General features: G+C 40.4%; 1 protein-coding gene and 2 pseudogenes across 10 annotated transcripts in view; all 3 read right to left on the bottom strand.

Moving 5' to 3' along the window:
• LOC113036790 (protocadherin alpha-C2-like) overlaps nt 1-20,288 on the bottom strand; it is a 34,888-nt gene that overhangs the window by 9,007 nt on the left and 5,593 nt on the right. For 2 of the 8 annotated variants that reach the window (XM_080288800.1, XM_026193294.2), the window contains exon 1: nt 3,875-6,835. The exons of 2 other annotated variants lie outside the window; for them this stretch is intronic. In XM_080288800.1, coding sequence (XP_080144926.1) covers nt 3,875-6,280 — 2,406 coding nt within the window. In that variant the 5' untranslated portion in view covers nt 6,281-6,835. Of the gene's footprint in view, nt 1-467; nt 3,828-3,874; nt 6,836-6,861; nt 9,827-13,809; nt 16,398-20,288 lie in introns of those variants that run through there. 4 more of the 8 variants (XM_080288780.1, XM_026193328.2, XM_026193303.2 and 1 more) reach the window with 4 other exon arrangements.
• Nucleotides 10,030-12,430, bottom strand: LOC113036778 (protocadherin alpha-C2 pseudogene; annotated as a pseudogene). Its single transcript, XR_013901398.1, has one exon. The product of XR_013901398.1 is annotated as a protocadherin alpha-C2 pseudogene (transcript).
• Nucleotides 17,563-20,024, bottom strand: LOC113036821 (protocadherin alpha-C2 pseudogene; annotated as a pseudogene). Its single transcript, XR_013901350.1, has one exon. The product of XR_013901350.1 is annotated as a protocadherin alpha-C2 pseudogene (transcript).

The following is a 20,288-nucleotide window of genomic DNA, read 5'->3' as shown; positions in this document are numbered from 1 at the left end:
ATATTTATGACACATTTAATTTCCTCAAAACATGTCTAATTTTTCTTTTTAGGCAACCTTTGTATACTGTTAATCTCTCATCTTCCTTTGTTACATGTTTTGGGTGTAATTCTTTAAAAAAAAAACTGTACACACAAAATGTACAGTTGAACAATATTTTTCTTTCTTCCCAATAAATATTCCTTTAGTAGATATCTAGTCAGATTAACAAAGTTATTCCTTTGACCACACTAATGATGATGGAGAGAAAATCTGATTTGCTTATTGACCCAAATACCAAATATAGATATTTAAAAAAAAAAAAATAGAGGTCGGTAGATTTAAGTAAACTGACTGGACTGGGATGGATTCAAATTCCAAAGCTGAATTAATGATTCAGTCCAACACTGATCACTTGTAAGCAGAGGGGTGGACATTGACAAAGTACATCAGTATAAATAAATGCTGAATGTAAACGTTTCCCATACCTGCAGAGTAGAAGCTGCTGAGTCACTAGTGTCTGTCAGCCCTGTCCCTCTCGGTATGCTGGACACAATGTACCTGGAGCCTTTTGGCAGAGGTTGTCTAACCACCAGCTTTCCTTTCCTGGTCTCTGCTAGAAACAGACTGTACCAGTAGGCATCGTTGGAGACCAGAGTGGAGTCTGCGATGGTGGAGTTCCTCTCACTGATCACACTGTTCCTGGAGGGAGGAGCTGCTTTGCTGGGCTTGGGTTTCTGACACTTGATCACGATGGTGACCAATATAGTGATGAGCAGCAGAAATGACACCGAGCCCAGACCGATGACCAAATACAGGTTGATGTCTGAGAAGATGTCATATTCCAGAGGCTCCTCAGTCATGTCAGAGTAGGCTTTAACAGCAGTCTCCATTGTGGTCAGCTTGATGGTGACTGTAGCAGAGAGAGCAGGCTCTCCATTGTCCTTGGCAACAACAACAAGTCTCTGGTGGCGTGGATCTCTGTAACTGAACATCCTCATAGTCCGGATCTCTCCATTGTATTGGTCCAGACTGAACAAGGTGGCGTCAGTCACCTGTAGAAACTGGTAGGTGATCCGAGAGTTGTGCACAGAGTCTGTGTCTAACGCTATCACCTTGGCAATCAGGGATCCTTTATCAGTGGATCTGGGGATCTTTTCCTCCACCACAGAGCCGTGTGCACGCCAAGGAGACACAATAACCGGAGCATTGTCGTTCTGGTCCACAATAATGATGTGGACGGTCACGTTACTGCTGAGAGGAGGAGAGCCAGAGTCTCTGGCCTCGATGTGGAACAGAAACTCCTTCTCAATCTCATAATCAAAGGTTTTGAGTGCGTAAAGATTACCGTTCTCTGGATTGATGGAGAACAGCATGGACATGGAGGTGTTAGCTATCTCCTTCTCTATTATGAAATAAACTAGATACTGGTTTTCATGGAGGTCGGGGTCAAAGGCAGTGAGTGAGCTGAGCAAGGCCCCAGGTGCGTTATTCTCCATGACACGTATAGTATAAAATGACTGCGGGAACTGTGGGACATTGTCATTAACATCCAGCAACTCTAAAGTCATAGTTTCATTGTCAGATAAAGGAGGAGAGCCTCTGTCTGTCACAGTGAAAGTGATGTCATATTCTGGCACCTTCTCACGGTCTAATGGCTCCGACACTACTAATTCATAATAGTTATCAGAGGACTCCCTCAGTTTGAAAGGCATATTATCTGGAATATGAAGATCAACTATTCCATTATCACCTGAATCTTTATCACTGACACTAACTACAGCTATCACTGTGTCTGTGGGTGTGTCTTCTTTTATTGGGCTTTGAAATGATTTAATTGATATTTCTGGGTGATTATCATTCATATCTGTCACCTGTATTGTAAGTTTACACTGTCCAGATACTGAGTTAGGGCCCTTATCACTGGCTATAATTTCCATTTCATAAAGTTTTAAATCTTCATAATTTATCATCTCTTTGACTCTGATCTCACCATTTTCTGGATTGAGGTTAAACATCTTTTGGGTCCTTTCTGATGTATACAAACTGTATGAATAAACAATCTCAGAATTGGATCCTTCATCTAAATCAGTGGCATTCAGTTTAATTACTAGACTGCCAATTGGAGAGTTTTCCATCACATCTACGACATATTTTGCTTTTTCAAAAGAAGGGGCGTTGTCGTTGACATCAAGCACGCGAACAATGATGCTGGCTGTACCTGTGCGGGTGGGGACTCCACCGTCCACAGCAGTAAGAATTAGATTATGAACAGCCTGCTTCTCCCTGTCTAAAGGTTTTTTTAAAATCAAGTCTGCAAACTTTGTCCCGTCTCTCCCGGTCTGAATTTCAACTGAGAAATGTTCACTTGAGCTCAGATGGTAATTTTTCACAGAATTTGTTCCAACATCTGGGTCTGCAGCATTGTTCAGTGAGAATCTCTCCCCCACTGGACTTGATTCAGAAATGTCCAAATGCATCGTCCCCCTCCGAAAATGTGGAGCGTTGTCATTAATGTCCACGATTTCCACTTCAATGTTAAACATTCGCACTGGGTTCTCAACGGAAGCGTCTAATTTAAGAAAGCAAGACGTGGTGGTCTTTAGAGGACATAAAAACTCTCTGTCTATCCTTTCCAGAATAAAGAGCTCTCCTGTGTCTTTTTTGATGTCAAGATATTTTTTATTGCCTACAACGTCAACGCGGATTTTTCTATTACTCAGACTTCTTGTATCTAATCCCAAATCTGTTGCTAAATTCGCAACAAGAGAACCTTCGTCCATTTCTTCGGGAACCGAATAATGGGTGACTGTCGATACCGGATTCATGATGGGAAAAAGAAAAAGAAATACTGAGACATACCATCTTCGGGAACACTTGAGATTACGGTGAGCCATTGAGGAAAAGAATGCGTATTTAAAATCTTTTAATTTCTTCTATGTTCAGACAAGGTGAAGCAATCCTCAAATCTCTGACGAAAGGCAATACGGTAATTTCTGGAGAAAATATCTTTATGCCGCTGTCTTCCGAGCCTGGTGTAAATATGCCATATACAACGCCTACAATGAAGTATCGTGAGAATTATGACGTCACATGAGATTAGGTTTTACTGAAGAGCAGCGCCATCAACAGTATTTAGAGAATTTTTCCGAGTCGTAACAAACTAGAACTTTATTTTTTATTAAAAACAAAAAAGAATAATGTTATGAAATACTTCAATTATATTTTTGCCTGCTTTAAGATTTGAATTTCATACTCCAAATATACTTCCTGTTTATTCTGTTTTCTCATTGTAGTTTTTATTCTTCGTGTTTCTTATAATGATATATAATTTTATTTAAACATAGGCTAAATTGCATCATGTAAAACATAAAGACACAACAAATGACTCTGCATTAGGCTTTCAATCAGCGACTTCTGAAAAATGCAATCCAAACAATTTAATATGACTTTCTGGTGTAAGTGATGGGCCTCTGGAATTCATTTAGTTAAATTTCGAGAAATTATTATTATCCATCCATATTTAAGTATTATCCAAAAAATGTGAAGGTTATAAATATCAACTCTTAATAAAAATAAATTTGATAATGCTCAACGTATATCTAAATGACAGCTTTGACCAGAATCAGAATGAAGACAGTATGTCTCAGTGCAAATTTCTAAAATTTGAAGCTGTAAGTTTTGGAAGTTTTTCTATACACAATAGATGCACCTTTGGGTGCTAAAAGGGAGACATAACTGGGGTTTTAACATTTCAAAGTTTTAGAAAAAGAAAAAAAATTCTGAAATTTTCTGTTCAACATGTTCCTTTATGCCTATATTTCATAAAAGTGCAACAAAAGATTTATATATATATGTGCTGAAGGTGTCTGTAAGTGACTTTTTTTTATCATACCTGCAGAGTAGAAGCTGCTGAGTCACTAGTGTCTGTCAGTCCTGTCCCTCTCGGTATGCTGGACACAATGTACCTGGAGCCCTTTGGCAGAGGCTGTCTAACCACCAGCTTTCCTTTCCTGGTCTCTGCTAGAAACAGACTGTACCAGTAGGCATCGTTGGAGACCAGAGTGGAGTCTGCGATGGTGGAGTTCCTCTCACTGATCACACTGTTCCTGGAGGGAGGAGCTGCTTTGCTGGGCTTGGGTTTCTGACACTTGATCACGATGGTGACCAATATGGTGATGAGCAGCAGAAATGACACCGAGCCCAGACCGATGACCAAATACAGGTTGATGTCTGAGAAGATGTCATATTCCAGAGGCTCCTCAGTCATGTCAGAGTAGGCTTTAACAGCAGTCTCCATTGTGGTCAGCTTGATGGTGACTGTAGCAGAGAGAGCAGGCTCTCCATTGTCCTTGGCAACAACAACAAGTCTCTGGTGGCGTGGATCTCTGTAACTGAACATCCTCATAGTCCGGATCTCTCCATTGTATTGGTCCAGACTGAACAAGGTGGCGTCAGTCACCTGTAGAAACTGGTAGGTGATCCGAGAGTTGTGCACAGAGTCTGTATCTAAGGCTATCACCTTGGCAATCAGGGATCCTTTATCAGTGGATCTGGGGATCTTTTCCTCCACCACAGAGCCGTGTGCACGCCACGGTGACACAATAACAGGAGCATTGTCGTTCTGGTCCACAATAATGATGTGGACGGTCACGTTACTGCTGAGAGGAGGAGATCCAGAGTCTCTGGCCTCGATGTGGAACAGAAACTCCTTCTCAATCTCATAATCAAAGGTTTTGAGTGCGTAAAGATTACCGTTCTCTGGATTGATGGAGAACAGCATGGACATGGAAGTGTTGGATATCTCCTTCTCTATTATGAAATAAACTAGATACTGGTTTTCATGGAGGTCGGGGTCAAAGGCAGTGAGTGAGCTGAGCAAGGCCCCAGGTGCATTATTCTCCATGACACGTATAGTATAAAATGACTGCGGGAACTGTGGAACATTGTCATTAACATCCAGCAGCTCTAAAGTCATAGTTTCATTGTCAGATAAAGGAGGAGAGCCTCTGTCTGTCACAGTGAAAGTGATGTCATATTCTGGCACCTTCTCACGGTCTAATGGCTCCGACACTACTAATTCAAAATAGTTATCAGAGGACTCCCTCAGTTTGAAAGGCATATTATCTGGAATATGAAGATCAACTATTCCATTATCACCTGAATCTTTATCACTGACACTAACTACAGCTATCACTGTGTCTGTGGGTGTGTCTTCTTTTATTGGACTCTGAAATGATTTAATTGATATTTCTGGGTGATTATCATTCATATCTGTCACCTGTATTGTAAGTTTACACTGTCCAGATACTGAGTTAGGTCCCTTATCACTGGCTATAATTTCCATTTCATAAAGTTTTAAATCTTCATAATTTATCATCTCTTTGACTCTGATCTCACCATTTTCTGGATTGAGGTTAAACATATTTTGGGTCCTTTCTGATGTATACAAACTGTATGAATAAACAATCTCAGAATTGGATCCTTCATCTAAATCAGTGGCATTAAGTTTAATTACTAGACTGCCAACTGGAGAGTTTTCCATCACATCTACGACATATTTTTCTTTTTCAAAAGAAGGGGCGTTGTCGTTGACATCAAGCACTCGAACAATGATGCTGGCTGTACCTGTGCGGGTGGGGACTCCACCGTCCACAGCAGTGAGTATTAGATTATGAACAGCCTGCTTCTCCCTGTCTAAAGATGTTTTCACAATCAGGTCTGCAAACTTTGAACCATCTCTCCCGGTCTGAATTTCAAGCGCAAAGTGTTGATTTTTACTAAGATGGTAATTTTTTACTGAATTTGAACCAAAATCGGGATCCACAGCATTAGGTAGGGAAAAGCGCTCCCCTGGCGAGGTCGATTCGGATATATCTAAATGCATCGTGTCTCTACGAAAAAAAGGCGCATTGTCATTGATGTCCATTATTTCAACCTCAATGTTGAACAGACGAATTGGATTTTCGATCGTCACATCCATTTTAAGAAAACACGATGGATTCTTGCTGTTACATATGTATTCGCGGTCAATCTTTTCAGAAACAAATAACTCTCCTGTGTCTTTATTGATTTCAAGATATCGCTTATTGGCGATGACATCCAGTCTCATGTTGCGTCTACCCAGTGATTTTGCGTCCAGACCCAAATCCAATGCTAGATTAGCGACCACGGAACCTTGTTCCATCTCTTCGGGGATTGAGTAGTGTGTAACAGCAGATATAACGGAGACGGCCACACAGAAAAAAATGAGCATCGACACGTACCTCACCCCAGAGCGATGACATAATTTAAAATCCATGATTATTAGTTCGTCTCGTTCACAAATAAAACGCCTCTGGATGGGCAAAATCGATGTCTCGGTTCCAAGAAAGCACACCTCTATGAATATCAACAAAGAGGTTATATACTATGACCTCGGGCTGCTAGAAGAAAGAACCATGTAAAAATGGAGGTTCTGTTACTTTCCTCAGTTATCTGGATGGTGACGTCACGTGGACCTGATTTTTTTTTTGTCGTGAAGAGCGACGCGTTGTGTTATCTCTCACTTGAATTAACCGACTTCGAAAGTATAACGCTGATATGCTTTACAAATGTAGTTGTTATAGTTATTAGTGTCGTTGCTCCTACAGCTGTCCTCCTAATTTACCTAAAATATAGATCGTTTGTAGCATTCAACTGCAGTTACTAGATGCCAACAAAAGCACAGCAAGATAATTAATTTGATTAATAAACACATAATTTTTTTTCTTATTGGTATTTGGTTGAGTGGTTTTAAAAAATAATGGATACACAGTGTTAACGGTGTTGATTAAGCAGAGAAACAGCAGTAAAACCATAGAACTGGTAAGTGTAAAAATTTCACTCGTTGCTTCTCCATACCTGTAGAGTAGAAGCTGCTGAGTCACTAGTGTCTGTCAGTCCTGTCCCTCTCGGTATGCTGGACACAATGTACCTGGAGCCCTTTGGCAGAGGTTGTCTAACCACCAGCTTTCCTTTCCTGGTCTCTGCTAGAAACAGACTGTACCAGTAGGCATCGTTGGAGACCAGAGTGGAGTCTGCGATGGTGGAGTTCCTCTCACTGATCACACTGTTCCTGGAGGGAGGAGCTGCTTTGCTGGGCTTGGGTTTCTGACACTTGATCACGATGGTGACCAATATAGTGATGAGCAGCAGAAATGACACCGAGCCCAGACCGATGACCAAATACAGGTTGATGTCTGAGAAGATGTCATATTCCAGAGGCTCCTCAGTCATGTCAGAGTAGGCTTTAACAGCAGTCTCCATTGTGGTCAGCTTGATGGTGACTGTAGCAGAGAGAGCAGGCTCTCCGTTGTCCTTGGCTACAACAACAAGTCTCTGGTGGCGTGGATCTCTGTAACTGAACATCCTCATAGTCCGGATCTCTCCATTGTATTGGTCCAGACTAAACAAGGTGGCGTCAGTCACCTGTAGAAACTGGTAGGTGATCCGAGAGTTGTGCACAGAGTCTGTATCTAACGCTATCACCTTGGCAATCAGGGATCCTTTATCAGTGGATCTGGGGATCTTTTCCTCTACCACAGAGCCGTGTGCACGCCACGGTGACACAATAACAGGAGCATTGTCGTTCTGGTCCACGATAATGATGTGGACGGTCACGTTACTGCTGAGAGGAGGAGATCCAGAGTCTCTGGCCTCGATGTGGAACAGAAACTCCTTCTCAATCTCATAATCAAAGGTTTTGAGTGCATAAAGATTACCGTTCTCTGGATTGATGGAGAACAGCATAGACATGGATGTGTTGGCTATCTCCTTCTCTATTATGAAATAAACTAGATACTGGTTTTCATGGAGGTCGGGGTCAAAGGCAGTGAGTGAGCTGAGCAAGGCCCCAGGTGCGTTATTCTCCATGACACGTATAGTATAAAACGACTGCGGGAACTGTGGGACATTATCATTAACATCCAGCAGCTCTAAAGTCATAGTTTCATTGTCAGATAAAGCAGGAGAGCCTCTGTCTGTCACAGTGAAAGTGATGTCATATTCTGACACCTTCTCACGGTCTAAAGGCTCCGACACTACTAATTCATAATAGTTATCAGAGGACTCCCTCAGTTTGAAAGGCATATTATCTGGAACACGAAGATCAACTATTCCATTATCACCTGAATCTTTATCACTGACACTAACTACAGCTATCACTGTGTCCAATTCAATGTTTTCAGTGACTGGAGTTTGAAAAGACTTGATAGAAATTTGTGGATGATTATCATTCATGTCTTCTACAATAATCTTAATTTTACATTGGCCTGATAATGCACCAACCCCTTTATCGGTTGCTATAACTTCCATATCATAAATCCTGAAATCTTCATAATTTAACACCCCCTTTACAGTGATCTCACCTGTCGTAGGGTTTAGATTAAAGGTTTCCTGTGTTTTTTCCGATGTATACAGACTATATGAATATACTATTTCTGAATTTAAGCCTTCATCTAAATCTGTCGCATTAAGATGAATAACAATACTTCCAACTGGAGAATTCTCCAGTACACTAACCTGATAACTGTCTTCTTCAAATTTAGGGGCGTTATCATTTGTATCTAAAACGTGAACAAAAACAGTAGCAGTTCCTGAACTAGGCGGTATACCGCCATCTACGGCCGTAAGAATTAAATTATGAGCAGCGCGTTCTTCTCGATTTAGTTTTTTTGTAAGGATCAAATCAGCAAATTTTGATCCATCTCTTCCTGTTTGAATTTCGATAGTGAAATAATCACTCTCACTCAAGTGGTAGGCTTTTACGGAGTTCGATCCAACATCTGGATCAACTGCGTTGCTCACTGAAAAACGCTCTCCAGCCTCTGTCCCTTCTGAAATGTCTAAATCTATGGTGTCTCTTCTGAAGTGGGGCGCGTTATCGTTTATGTCCATTATCTCCAATTCTATGTAAAAAATTCTTTTGGGATTTTCGATTATTGCCTCCATTTTCAGATAACACGACGTCTTAGCGGGACAGAGAGATTCTCTGTCAATTCGTTCAACAATGTACAGCTCCCCTGTTTCTTTGTTCACGTCCAGATATTTTCTATTTGCAATGATCTCTAGACGCATTTTCCGTTCGACCAGTGTCTTCACATCTATTCCCAAATCCCCGGCTAGATTTGCTACAACAGAGCCTTCTTCCAGTTCCTCGGGAACAGAGTAGTGTGTCACAGCTGCAGTGCACTTTATATTGGAAGCGAGGAGAATGAATATCAGCACATACCTTCTCCAGTGTCCAAAGCAGACAAATCCCTTCATTCTTACTACGACCTTTCTTTTCTTAAGCAATTTAAAACAAGTGGGCTTTAAAGAAGAGGTAGGCGTCAGTTAAATCTCCCCCGAAAATGCAAGTACAGTGTCTGGAAATCCTTGAAATCCAAATTCACCAGGAGCTGCTCGTTTTCCGTTCTCTTCCTCTTATTTAAAATTTTACTGGGGTGGCGATCGAGATGTCACTATTGTCCCGTAAGTCAGATTGGGAAACAGCGCCTCTGCCTGAAATAAAATGGCCATCACACAATATTTTTTAATGCAAAAATAATTTACTAATTTGCCCCAAGATTAAACTTAAACACTAAGAAATGCTTAGGAAGTTTATTCGTAATGATTTGCACGGCTGATGTGGAAGATGTGTTTTCATGGGAGTATTTTACTTTTTTTATTTTCACTTGAATGGGTCGCTGCACGACATAGAATAAGTATATTCATATCATTTTCTGTAAAACGTCTCTTTTTATTTCCAAAATATTTTATATAAACTGCAAAAAGGGAAAACGTTTGTTTCACCTAAAATAGTATGTTTCATCAGTTTGCTTTAGATAACTACATTGAACTAAATGTCGAATAAAGATTTTAGGATAGGACATCACTGAACTGTGCTGCATATAAAAGACCATGAGTGTGAATAATAAGGATGACATTTAATAAAATTTGCATCTCAAACAAAGGGACCATTTCTAAATTAATGCTTGGGAATAAAGCTATTTAATCCAGTACTAGGTTATAAAATGAACATTTTCTGAATGATATTATACCCAATCAGGGTGACTCAAAAAAGTGCCTCACCTGCAGAGTAGAAGCTGCTGAGTCACTAGTGTCTGTCAGTCCTGTCCCTCTCGGTATGCTGGACACAATGTACCTGGAGCCCTTTGGCAGAGGCTGTCTAACCACCAGCTTTCCTTTCCTGGTCTCTGCTAGAAACAGACTGTACCAGTAGGCATCGTTGGAGACCAGAGTGGAGTCTGCGATGGTGGAGTTCCTCTCACTGATCACACTGTTCCTGGAGGGAGGAGCTGCTTTGCTGGGCTTGGGTTTCTGACACTTGATCACGATGGTGACCAATATGGTGATGAGCAGCAGAAACGACACCGAGCCCAGACCGATGACCAAATACAGGTTGATGTCTGAGAAGATGTCATATTCCAGAGGCTCCTCAGTCATGTCAGAGTAGGCTTTAACAGCAGTCTCCATTGTGGTCAGCTTGATGGTGACTGTAGCAGAGAGCGCAGGCTCTCCATTGTCCTTGGCAACAACAACAAGTCTCTGGTGGCGTGGATCTCTGTAACTGAACATCCTCATAGTCCGGATCTCTCCATTGTATTGATCCAGACTAAACAAGGTGGCGTCAGTCACCTGTAGAAACTGGTAGGTGATCCGAGAGTTGTGCACAGAGTCATTGTCTAAGGCTATCACCTTGGCAACCAGGGAGCCTTTATCAGTGGATCTGGGGATCTTTTCCTCCACCACAGAGCCGTGTGCACGCCACGGAGACACAATAACCGGAGCATTGTCATTCTGGTCCACAATAATGATGTGGACGGTCACGTTACTGCTGAGAGGAGGAGAGCCAGAGTCTCTGGCCTCGATGTGGAACAGAAACTCCTTCTCAATCTCATAATCAAAGGTTTTGAGTGCATAAAGATTACCGTTCTCTGGATTGATGGAGAACAGCATAGACATTGAGGTGTTGGCTATCTCCTTCTCTATTATGAAATATACTAGATACTGGTTTTCATGGAGGTCGGGGTCAAAGGCAGTAAGTGAGCTGAGCAAGGCCCCAGGTGCGTTATTCTCCATGACACGTATATTATAAAATGACTGGGGGAACTGTGGGACATTGTCATTAACATCCAGCAGCTCTAAAGTCATAGTTTCATTGTCAGATAAAGGAGGAGAGCCTCTGTCTGTCACAGTGAAAGTGATGTCATATTCTGACACCTTCTCACGGTCTAATGGCTCCGACACTACTAATTCATAATAGTTATCAGAGGACTCCCTCAGTTTGAAAGGCATATTATCTGGAACACGAAGATCAACTATTCCATTATCACCTGAATCTTTATCACTGACACTAACTACAGCTATCACTGTGTCTAACTCGATGTTTTCAGTCACTGGACTCTGAAATGATTTAATTGATATTTCTGGATGATTATCATTCATGTCTTCAACTAGAATCTTTATGGTGCATTGTCCTGTTAAACTGGTGGCTCCTTTATCAGCAGCTATAACTTCCATATCATAAATCCTGAAATCTTCATAGTTCAGCACTCCCTTAACTGTAATTTCACCAGTGGCTGGATTCAGATTAAATGTCTCCTGTGTTTTTTCTGATGTATATAAACTGTATGAATATGTTATATCAGAATTTGATCCTTCATCTAAATCTGTTGCATTTAAATGAACAACAATACTTCCTGTCGGAGAGTTTTCCATTATTTTAACACTCAGATTGTCTTTTTCAAAGGTGGGTGCGTTATCATTTGTATCTAAAACTCGTACAATAACACTTGCAGTGCCAGAACGAGCAGGTGTTCCTCCATCTACAGCTGTGAGTATCAAATTATGAACAGCCTGCTGCTCCCGATCTAATGTCTGTTTTAATATCAAATCCGCAAATTTTGATCCATCTCTTCCGGTCTGAACTTCAATTGTAAATTGTTCACTTTCACTTAAATGGTACGTTTTCACTGAATTACTGCCCACATCAGGATCAACGGCATTGCTCAAGGAGAATCTTTCTCCTGTAGGCGTTGATTCAGTTATGTCTAAATGTATAGTCTCTCTTCGAAATTGCGGGGCGTTGTCGTTCATGTCAAGAATTTCAACTTCCATGTTAAATATTCGTACTGGATTTTCTAGTATTACCTCTAATCTTAGATAGCAAGACATTGAGGACTTTGTATTGCAAATATGTTCCCTGTCGATCTTTTCAACAACATACAGCTCACCAGTCTCTTTGTTCACATCCAGATATTTCTTGTTTGCGATGATATCAAGACGCATCTTCCTCTGATTCAGTGTTTTAACATCCAGGCTGAGATCGGTGGCGAGATTAGCCACGACGGATCCTTCTTTCAATTCTTCTGGTATTGAATAATGAGTCGCTGAGGCCGATGTGTATCGAACAAAAGAGAAAATAACAGCAAGCAGCACATACCTCTTATGGAACCCCATTGTTCTGGAAAGCCGTCTTTAAGTGAGTTAATTGCTCTTCGAACGATCAAGTATATTATTCCAGCAATATTCAGTTTTGATATTCTGTCTTTCATCACAGGCAAACATGCATTTCAATATCGACCTTTTCCTTCTCAAAATAATGCCAGCGCCCCACGGAGGGGACCTTCAGCACTACGGAGCAGTCCGCTTGTTTATCGCTTTTCTCAGACCACCACGCTGTTCTTACATGACGTCCGTGTGTCGGCTTTTTAGTTATAGAATAGCGCCACCCCTTTGATTTTACAAGATCTTCCTAACTACGTTGAACATGATATGCCAAAAAATTATTTTCGACTCACAATTGTTTCATGTATGTATGCAGTGCGGACCGTAATATATATATATATATGTGTATATATATATATATATATATATATATATATATATATATATATATATATATATATATATATATATATATATATATATATATATATATATATATATATATATATATATATGTGTGTGTGTGTATAACAACTAATGAGGTGGGATCACTCGGGTTAAATTAGTTTATTCCCTTTAAGTGGGCTTAAATTTAGTAATTTTGAAAATTACATTCATAGTTAATACACAGTTTATGCGTGCAAATTATTACGTCCATTCGCTTAAAAAATGTAAAAGTGGAAACGACATGTCACTGAATATGTGCAGATTATTTATAAATATAATTCATTTATGATTATTTGCTTTTCCACTTATTCTCCTGTGTTCTATGTTTTTCTAATTATTCATGTTGGAGACCCGTTAGATAAAGCAGTGAGTCACTCCTGTGTGTGTGTGTGTGTGTGTGTGTGTGTGTGTGTGTGTGTGTGTGTGTGTGTGTGTGTGTGTGTGTGTGTGTGTCTTTTACCACCAATCAATACCAAATATTAAATTAAATGTATATTTAAAAAAAAAAATCTTATTCACCCCTATTGAAAAAACATAAATCAAAAAACGTATTTATTGAAGGTATTAATTTCTTCGTTGTATACTACTTTATGGATGCGACACTGGTGCCTCCAGCAAGGATTTGAACGTTTATGTGATCACTGAAACTAAGTTATGCATGAACACGAGTTGATACAATAATAATAATAATAATAATAATACATTTAGAAAAATTAGGAGAATAATTTAAAATATTATGTTTGTAATGCATCTGAAAATGCTACCTCATGATAATTTCTGAGATTTTAGAATGATATACTAGAATGTTTTAATAAATGAAGTCGAGGGGGAAATAAAAATTATAATGAAAATAATTGATATTTATATGTTATTGTGTAAATAAAATACCATATCTATGCATTAACTTCCTACCTGTAGAGTAGAAGCTGCTGAGTCACTAGTGTCTGTCAGTCCTGTCCCTCTTGGTATGCTGGACACAATGTACCTGGAGCCCTTTGGCAGAGGTTGTCTAACCACCAGCTTTCCTTTCCTGGTCTCTGCTAGAAACAGACTGTACCAGTAGGCATCGTTGGAGACCAGAGTGGAGTCTGCGATGGTGGAGTTCCTCTCACTGATCACACTGTTCCTGGAGGGAGGAGCTGCTTTGCTGGGCTTGGGTTTCTGACACTTGATCACGATGGTGACCAATATGGTGATGAGCAGCAGAAACGACACCGAGCCCAGACCGATGACCAAATACAGGTTGATGTCTGAGAAGATGTCATATTCCAGAGGCTCCTCAGTCATGTCAGAGTAGGCTTTAACAGCAGTCTCCATTGTGGTCAGCTTGATGGTGACTGTAGCAGAGAGAGCAGGCTCTCCGTTGTCCTTGGCAACAACAACAAGTCTCTGGTGGCGTGGATCTCTGTAACTGAACATCCTCATAGTCCGGATCTCTCCATTGTATTGGTCCAGACTGAACAAGGTGGCGTCAGTCACTTGTAGAAACTGGTAGGTGATCCGAGAGTTGTGCACAGAGTCTGTATCTAACGCTATCACCTTGGCAATCAGGGATCCTTTATCAGTGGATCTGGGGATCTTTTCCTCCACCACAGAGCCGTGTGCACGCCACGGAGACACAATAACTGGAGCATTGTCGTTCTGGTCCACGATAATGATGTGGACGGTCACGTTACTGCTGAGAGGAGGAGAGCCAGAGTCTCTGGCCTCGATGTGGAACAGAAACTCCTTCTCAATCTCATAATCAAAGGTTTTGAGTGCGTAAAGATTACCGTTCTCTGGATTGATGGAGAACAGCATAGACATGGATGTGTTAGCTATCTCCTTCTCTATTATGAAATAAACTAGATACTGGTTTTCATGGAGGTCGGGGTCAAAGGCAGTGAGTGAGCTGAGCAAGGCCCCAGGTGCGTTATTCTCCATGACACGTATAGTATAAAATGACTGGGGGAACTGTGGGACATTGTCATTAACATCCAGCAGCTCTAAAGTCATAGTTTCATTGTCAGATAAAGGAGGAGAGCCTCTGTCTGTCACAGTGAAAGTGATGTCATATTCTGGCACCTTCTCACGGTCTAAAGGCTCCGACACTACTAATTCATAATAGTTATCAGAGGACTCCCTCAGTTTGAAAGGCATATTATCTGGAATATAAAGATCAACTATTCCATTATCACCTGAATCTTTATCACTGACACTAACTACAGCTATCACTGTGTCTAACTCGATGTTTTCAGTCACTGGACTCTGAAATGATTTAATTGATATTTCTGGGTGATTATCATTCATGTCTTCAACTAGAATCTTTATGGTGCATTGTCCTGTTAAACTGGTGGCTCCTTTATCAGCAGCTATAACTTCCATATCATAAATCCTGAAATCTTCATAGTTCAGCACTCCCTTAACTGTAATTTCACCAGTGGTAGGATTCAGATTAAATGTCTCCTGTGTTTTTTCTGATGTATATAAACTGTACGAATATGTTATATCAGAATTTGACCCTTCATCTAAGTCTGTTGCATTAAGATCAACAACAAGACTTCCAATCGGAGAGTTTTCCATCATTTTAATGTTCATATTGTCTTTGTCAAAGGTGGGTGTGTTATCATTTGTATCTAAAACTCGTACAATAACACTTGCAGTGCCAGAACGAGCAGGTGTTCCTCCATCTATAGCTGTGAGTATCAAATTGTGAACAGGTTTCTTCTCTCGATCTAAAGTCTTTTTCAAGATCAAATCCGCAAACTTTGATCCATCTCTTCCGGTCTGAACTTCTATATTAAAATATTCACTTTCACTCAGATAGTATGTTTTCACTGAATTGGATCCGACATCCGGATCGACTGCATTACTCAGAGAAAATCTCTCTCCTCTTGACGTCGCTTCAGATATATCCAAATGTATGGCGTCTCTTCGAAATTGTGGGGCGTTGTCGTTTATATCAAGAATTTCTACTTCTATATTAAATATTCTTACTGGGTTATCTAGTATAACCTCTAATTTTAGATAGCAGGACGCTAATGACTTTGTAGGGCAAATATGCTCTCTGTCGATTTTCTCTACAACATACAGCTCACCAGTCTCTTTGTTTAGGTCTAAATATTTCTTGTTCGCGATGATATCAAGACGCATCTTCCTCTGATTCAGAGTTTTCATATCCAGCCCGAGGTCGGTGGCGAGATTAGCCACGACGGATCCTTCTTTCATTTCTTCTGGTATTGAATAATGAGTCACTGAGGCCGATGTGCACCGAGCAAAAGAAAAAATAATAGCGAGGATCACGTACCTCTCGTAAGACTCCATTGTTCTGGAAAGCCGTCTTGTATGGGAGTTCATCATATATAATGTTTGTTTCCAGCAATATTCATTTAAAAAATTTCCCTCTTTCTTCTGAGCCCAACGCACATAGTGTGAATTCCAAAGTACATTTAAGCTACATCTTGGCCAGCGCTTTTCGCAGCGGAGTTTCAGCACTACGACGCTGTCCTCTTGCTTCTAAACGTGCGAAGACCATCACGCTTTTCTGCTTTTACGTTCTTTGCTTTGCATTTTACTGATAGAATAGCGCCACCCCTGAGATTCTGTCAGAGTCTTTGAAACGCAATGAACACCACACGTCTTCAAATTATTCTTGATTTTCGTTTGTTTTTGCATATATTTTTGTTTTTAATACACACGGACCTGGGTACCGTTAATGGTGGTCCCAAAACATAAACGATGCTCGTTTAGTACATTAAATGACTTCAAATTGATTATTGCTGAAAAAACAATCAACAATCAAATTTCAGACGCAATTGACCAGTCAAAACGATGAACCTTAATGACCTCACGATTTCTGCATTATAAAACGAAATATCACGGAAATACTGCAGACGATTTTCAAATATGGTAGCACTTCGAGTTGTCATTACCTTATATAATTTCTCATAATAGATCTAATGATTCTGAACGCATATCTCCATGACCATGGTTGTTTAGATGACGTCGTGATCTAGTCGCTCTTTACCACTAATAAAAACAAATTATTAGAGATAGAAAAAGTACTCAATTGTATTAATCATAAATGCACGAGTTGCCAATATTGCATATACAGAATGCACAGGAAAAATATTGAAAATACATGATATTACATTTTATTTACACAAAAACAAGAACAGGGAGGAAATGGCTCTGAAGAATGGCCACAGCCAGAGAAGTTAGTTGAGATTAAGTTACTCTAACAACATGAAGATAACGGCGCACCTAAAACTGATTGTTAAATAAGAAAAAAAATGACTATGCTAACAGTAATAACATAAAAATATATATGTATAAAAATCAATAAACTTGAATAAGTCATGAAAAAGTTAAACTTTGTGGATCGTGGATGCAGCATTTTTTACTAAATATAAGTTATTTTCGCTGCTAACAGCGCAGGTTTTTAGACTGTTCTTTGAAATGCAGACTTGACCTTTGAGGACAAGACTTTTACACAATAAAACCTGCTGAATTATGATGATGGATTATTGGTTATGTACTAAGTAGTGAATTTAATAGTGGTACCCTCATGATAACTTATGACATTTTATATTAGTTAACTGAAAATTGTTAGCAGATCACGTTGAGGAAAAAAGGAACATTAAAATTATAGTAATTAATTTACATATATTAGCGATGTAGCTAAAATACCATGTCTGTGAATTAAATTCCTACCTGTAGAGTAGAAGCTGCTGAGTCACTAGTGTCTGTCAGTCCTGTCCCTCTTGGTATGCTGGACACAATGTACCTGGAGCCTTTTGGCAGAGGCTGTCTAACCACCAGCTTTCCTTTCCTGGTCTCTGCTAGAAACAGACTGTACCAGTAGGCATCGTTGGAGACCAGAGTGGAGTCTGCGATGGTGGAGTTCCTCTCACTGATCACACTGTTCCTGGAGGGAGGAGCTGCTTTGCTGGGCTTGGGTTTCTGACACTTGATCACGATGGTGACCAATATGGTGATGAGCAGCAGAAACGACACTGAGCCCAGACCGATGACCAAATACAGGTTGATGTCTGAGAAGATGTCATATTCCAGAGGCTCCTCAGTCATGTCAGAGTAGGCTTTAACAGCAGTCTCCATTGTGGTCAGCTTGATGGTGACTGTAGCAGAGAGAGCAGGCTCTCCATTGTCCTTGGCAACAACAACCAGTCTCTGGTGGCGTGGATCTCTGTAACTGAACATCCTCATAGTCCGGATCTCTCCGTTGTATTGGTCCAGACTGAACAAGGTGGCGTCAGTCACCTGTAGAAACTGGTAGGTGATCCGAGAGTTGTGCACAGAGTCTGTATCTAACGCTATCACCTTGGCAATCAGGGATCCTTTATCAGTGGATCTGGGGATCTTTTCCTCCACCACAGAGCCGTGTGCACGCCAAGGAGACACAATAACCGGAGCATTGTCGTTCTGGTCCACAATAATGACGTGGACGGTCACATTACTGCTGAGAGGAGGAGAGCCAGAGTCTCTGGCCTCGATGTGGAACAGAAACTCCTTCTCAATCTCATAATCAAAGGTTTTGAGTGCGTAAAGATTACCGTTCTCTGGATTGATGGAGAACAGCATGGACATGGATGTGTTAGCTATCTCCTTCTCTATTATGAAATAAACTAGATACTGGTTTTCATGGAGGTCAGGGTCAAAGGCAGTGAGTAAGCTGAGCAAGGCCCCAGGTGCGTTATTCTCCATGACACGTATAGTATAAAATGACTGGGGGAACTGTGGGACATTGTCATTAACATCCAGCAGCTCTAAAGTCATAGTTTCATTGTCAGATAAAGGAGGAGAGCCTCTGTCTGTCACAGTGAAAGTGATGTCATATTCCGGCACCTTCTCACGGTCTAAAGGCTCCGACACTACTAATTCATAATAGTTATCAGAGGACTCCCTCAGTTTGAAAGGCATATTATCTGGAATATGAAGATCAACTATTCCATTATCACCTGAATCTTTATCACTGACACTAACTACAGCTATCACTGTGTCTAACTCGATGTTTTCAGTCACTGGACTCTGAAATGATTTAATTGATATTTCTGGGTGATTATCATTCATGTCTTCTACTAGAATCTTTATGGTGCATTGTCCTGTTAAACTGGTGGCTCCTTTATCAGCAGCTATAACTTCCATATCATAAATCCTGAAATCTTCATAGTTCAGCACTCCCTTAACTGTAATTTCACCAGTGGCAGGATTCAGATTAAATGTCTCCTGTGTTTTTTCTGACGTATATAAACTGTATGAATATGTTATATCAGAATTTGATCCTTCATCTAAGTCTGTTGCGTTTAAATGAACAACAAGACTTCCAATCGGAGAGTTTTCCATTAAATTTACACTCAGATTGTCTTTATCAAACGTAGGTGGATTGTCATTAGTGTCCAGAACATGAACAATAACACTGGCAGTGCCAGAACGAGCAGGTGTTCCTCCATCTACAGCTGTGAGTATCAAATTATGAACAGGCTGCTGCTCTCGGTCTAATGTCTTTGTTAGAATTAATTCTGCAAACTTCGATCCATCTCTTCCGGTCTGAACTTCTATATTAAAATATTCACTTTCACTCAGATAGTACGTTTTCACTGAATTGGATCCAACATCAGGATCGACTGCATTACTCAGAGAAAATCTCTCTCCTCTTGCTGTAACTTCAGATATATCCAAATGTATGGCGTTTCGTCGAAATTGCGGGGCGTTGTCGTTCATGTCAAGGATTTCTATTTCGATATTAAATATTCGTAACGGGCTTTCTAGTATAACCTCTAATTTTAGATAGCAAGATGCTGATAACTTAAAAGGGCAAATATGTTCCCTGTCGATCTTCTCAACAACATACAGCTCACCAGTCTCTTTGTTCACATCCAGATATTTCTTGTTCGCGATGATATCAAGACGCATCTTCCTCTGATTCAGTGTTTTAAGATCCAGGGTCAGATCGGTGGCGAGATTAGCCACGACAGATCCTTCTTTCATTTCTTCTGGTATCGAATAATGAGTCACTGAGGCCGACAGTGGATTGACGATCGAAAACAGGAAAAGACTGAGCAGCACGTACCTTTCCGACGACTCCATTGTTACAAAAGCACCCCTGGTTTTGTATCCAATCATATTATTTCACTCGGAATATTTGACGTTTCTAGCAATACTAATTTGCGCTGAGACCTATTCTACTCGAAACACGTTCAAACTGAATTTTGTCGCACCGTTTTTTCCGCTGTAAAGTTTGCTAGTGCGTTTTCGCACTTTCAGCACCACGGAGCTGTTTGGTCTTTTTTCCGATTCGCTCAGACGTAGTTAGCATTGTGACTACGTTGATGGGCTGGCCTTTTATGGACGGAACAGCGCCACCGAAAATATCATACCACATTTTACTTGTG

This window comes from Astatotilapia calliptera, chromosome 2 (genome assembly GCF_964374335.1).
Source record: "Astatotilapia calliptera chromosome 2, fAstCal68.1, whole genome shotgun sequence".
Taxonomy (NCBI): Eukaryota; Metazoa; Chordata; class Actinopteri; order Cichliformes; family Cichlidae; genus Astatotilapia; species Astatotilapia calliptera.
Note: the sequence above shows the minus strand (reverse complement) of the source record. Positions and strands in the feature narration are given on the sequence as shown.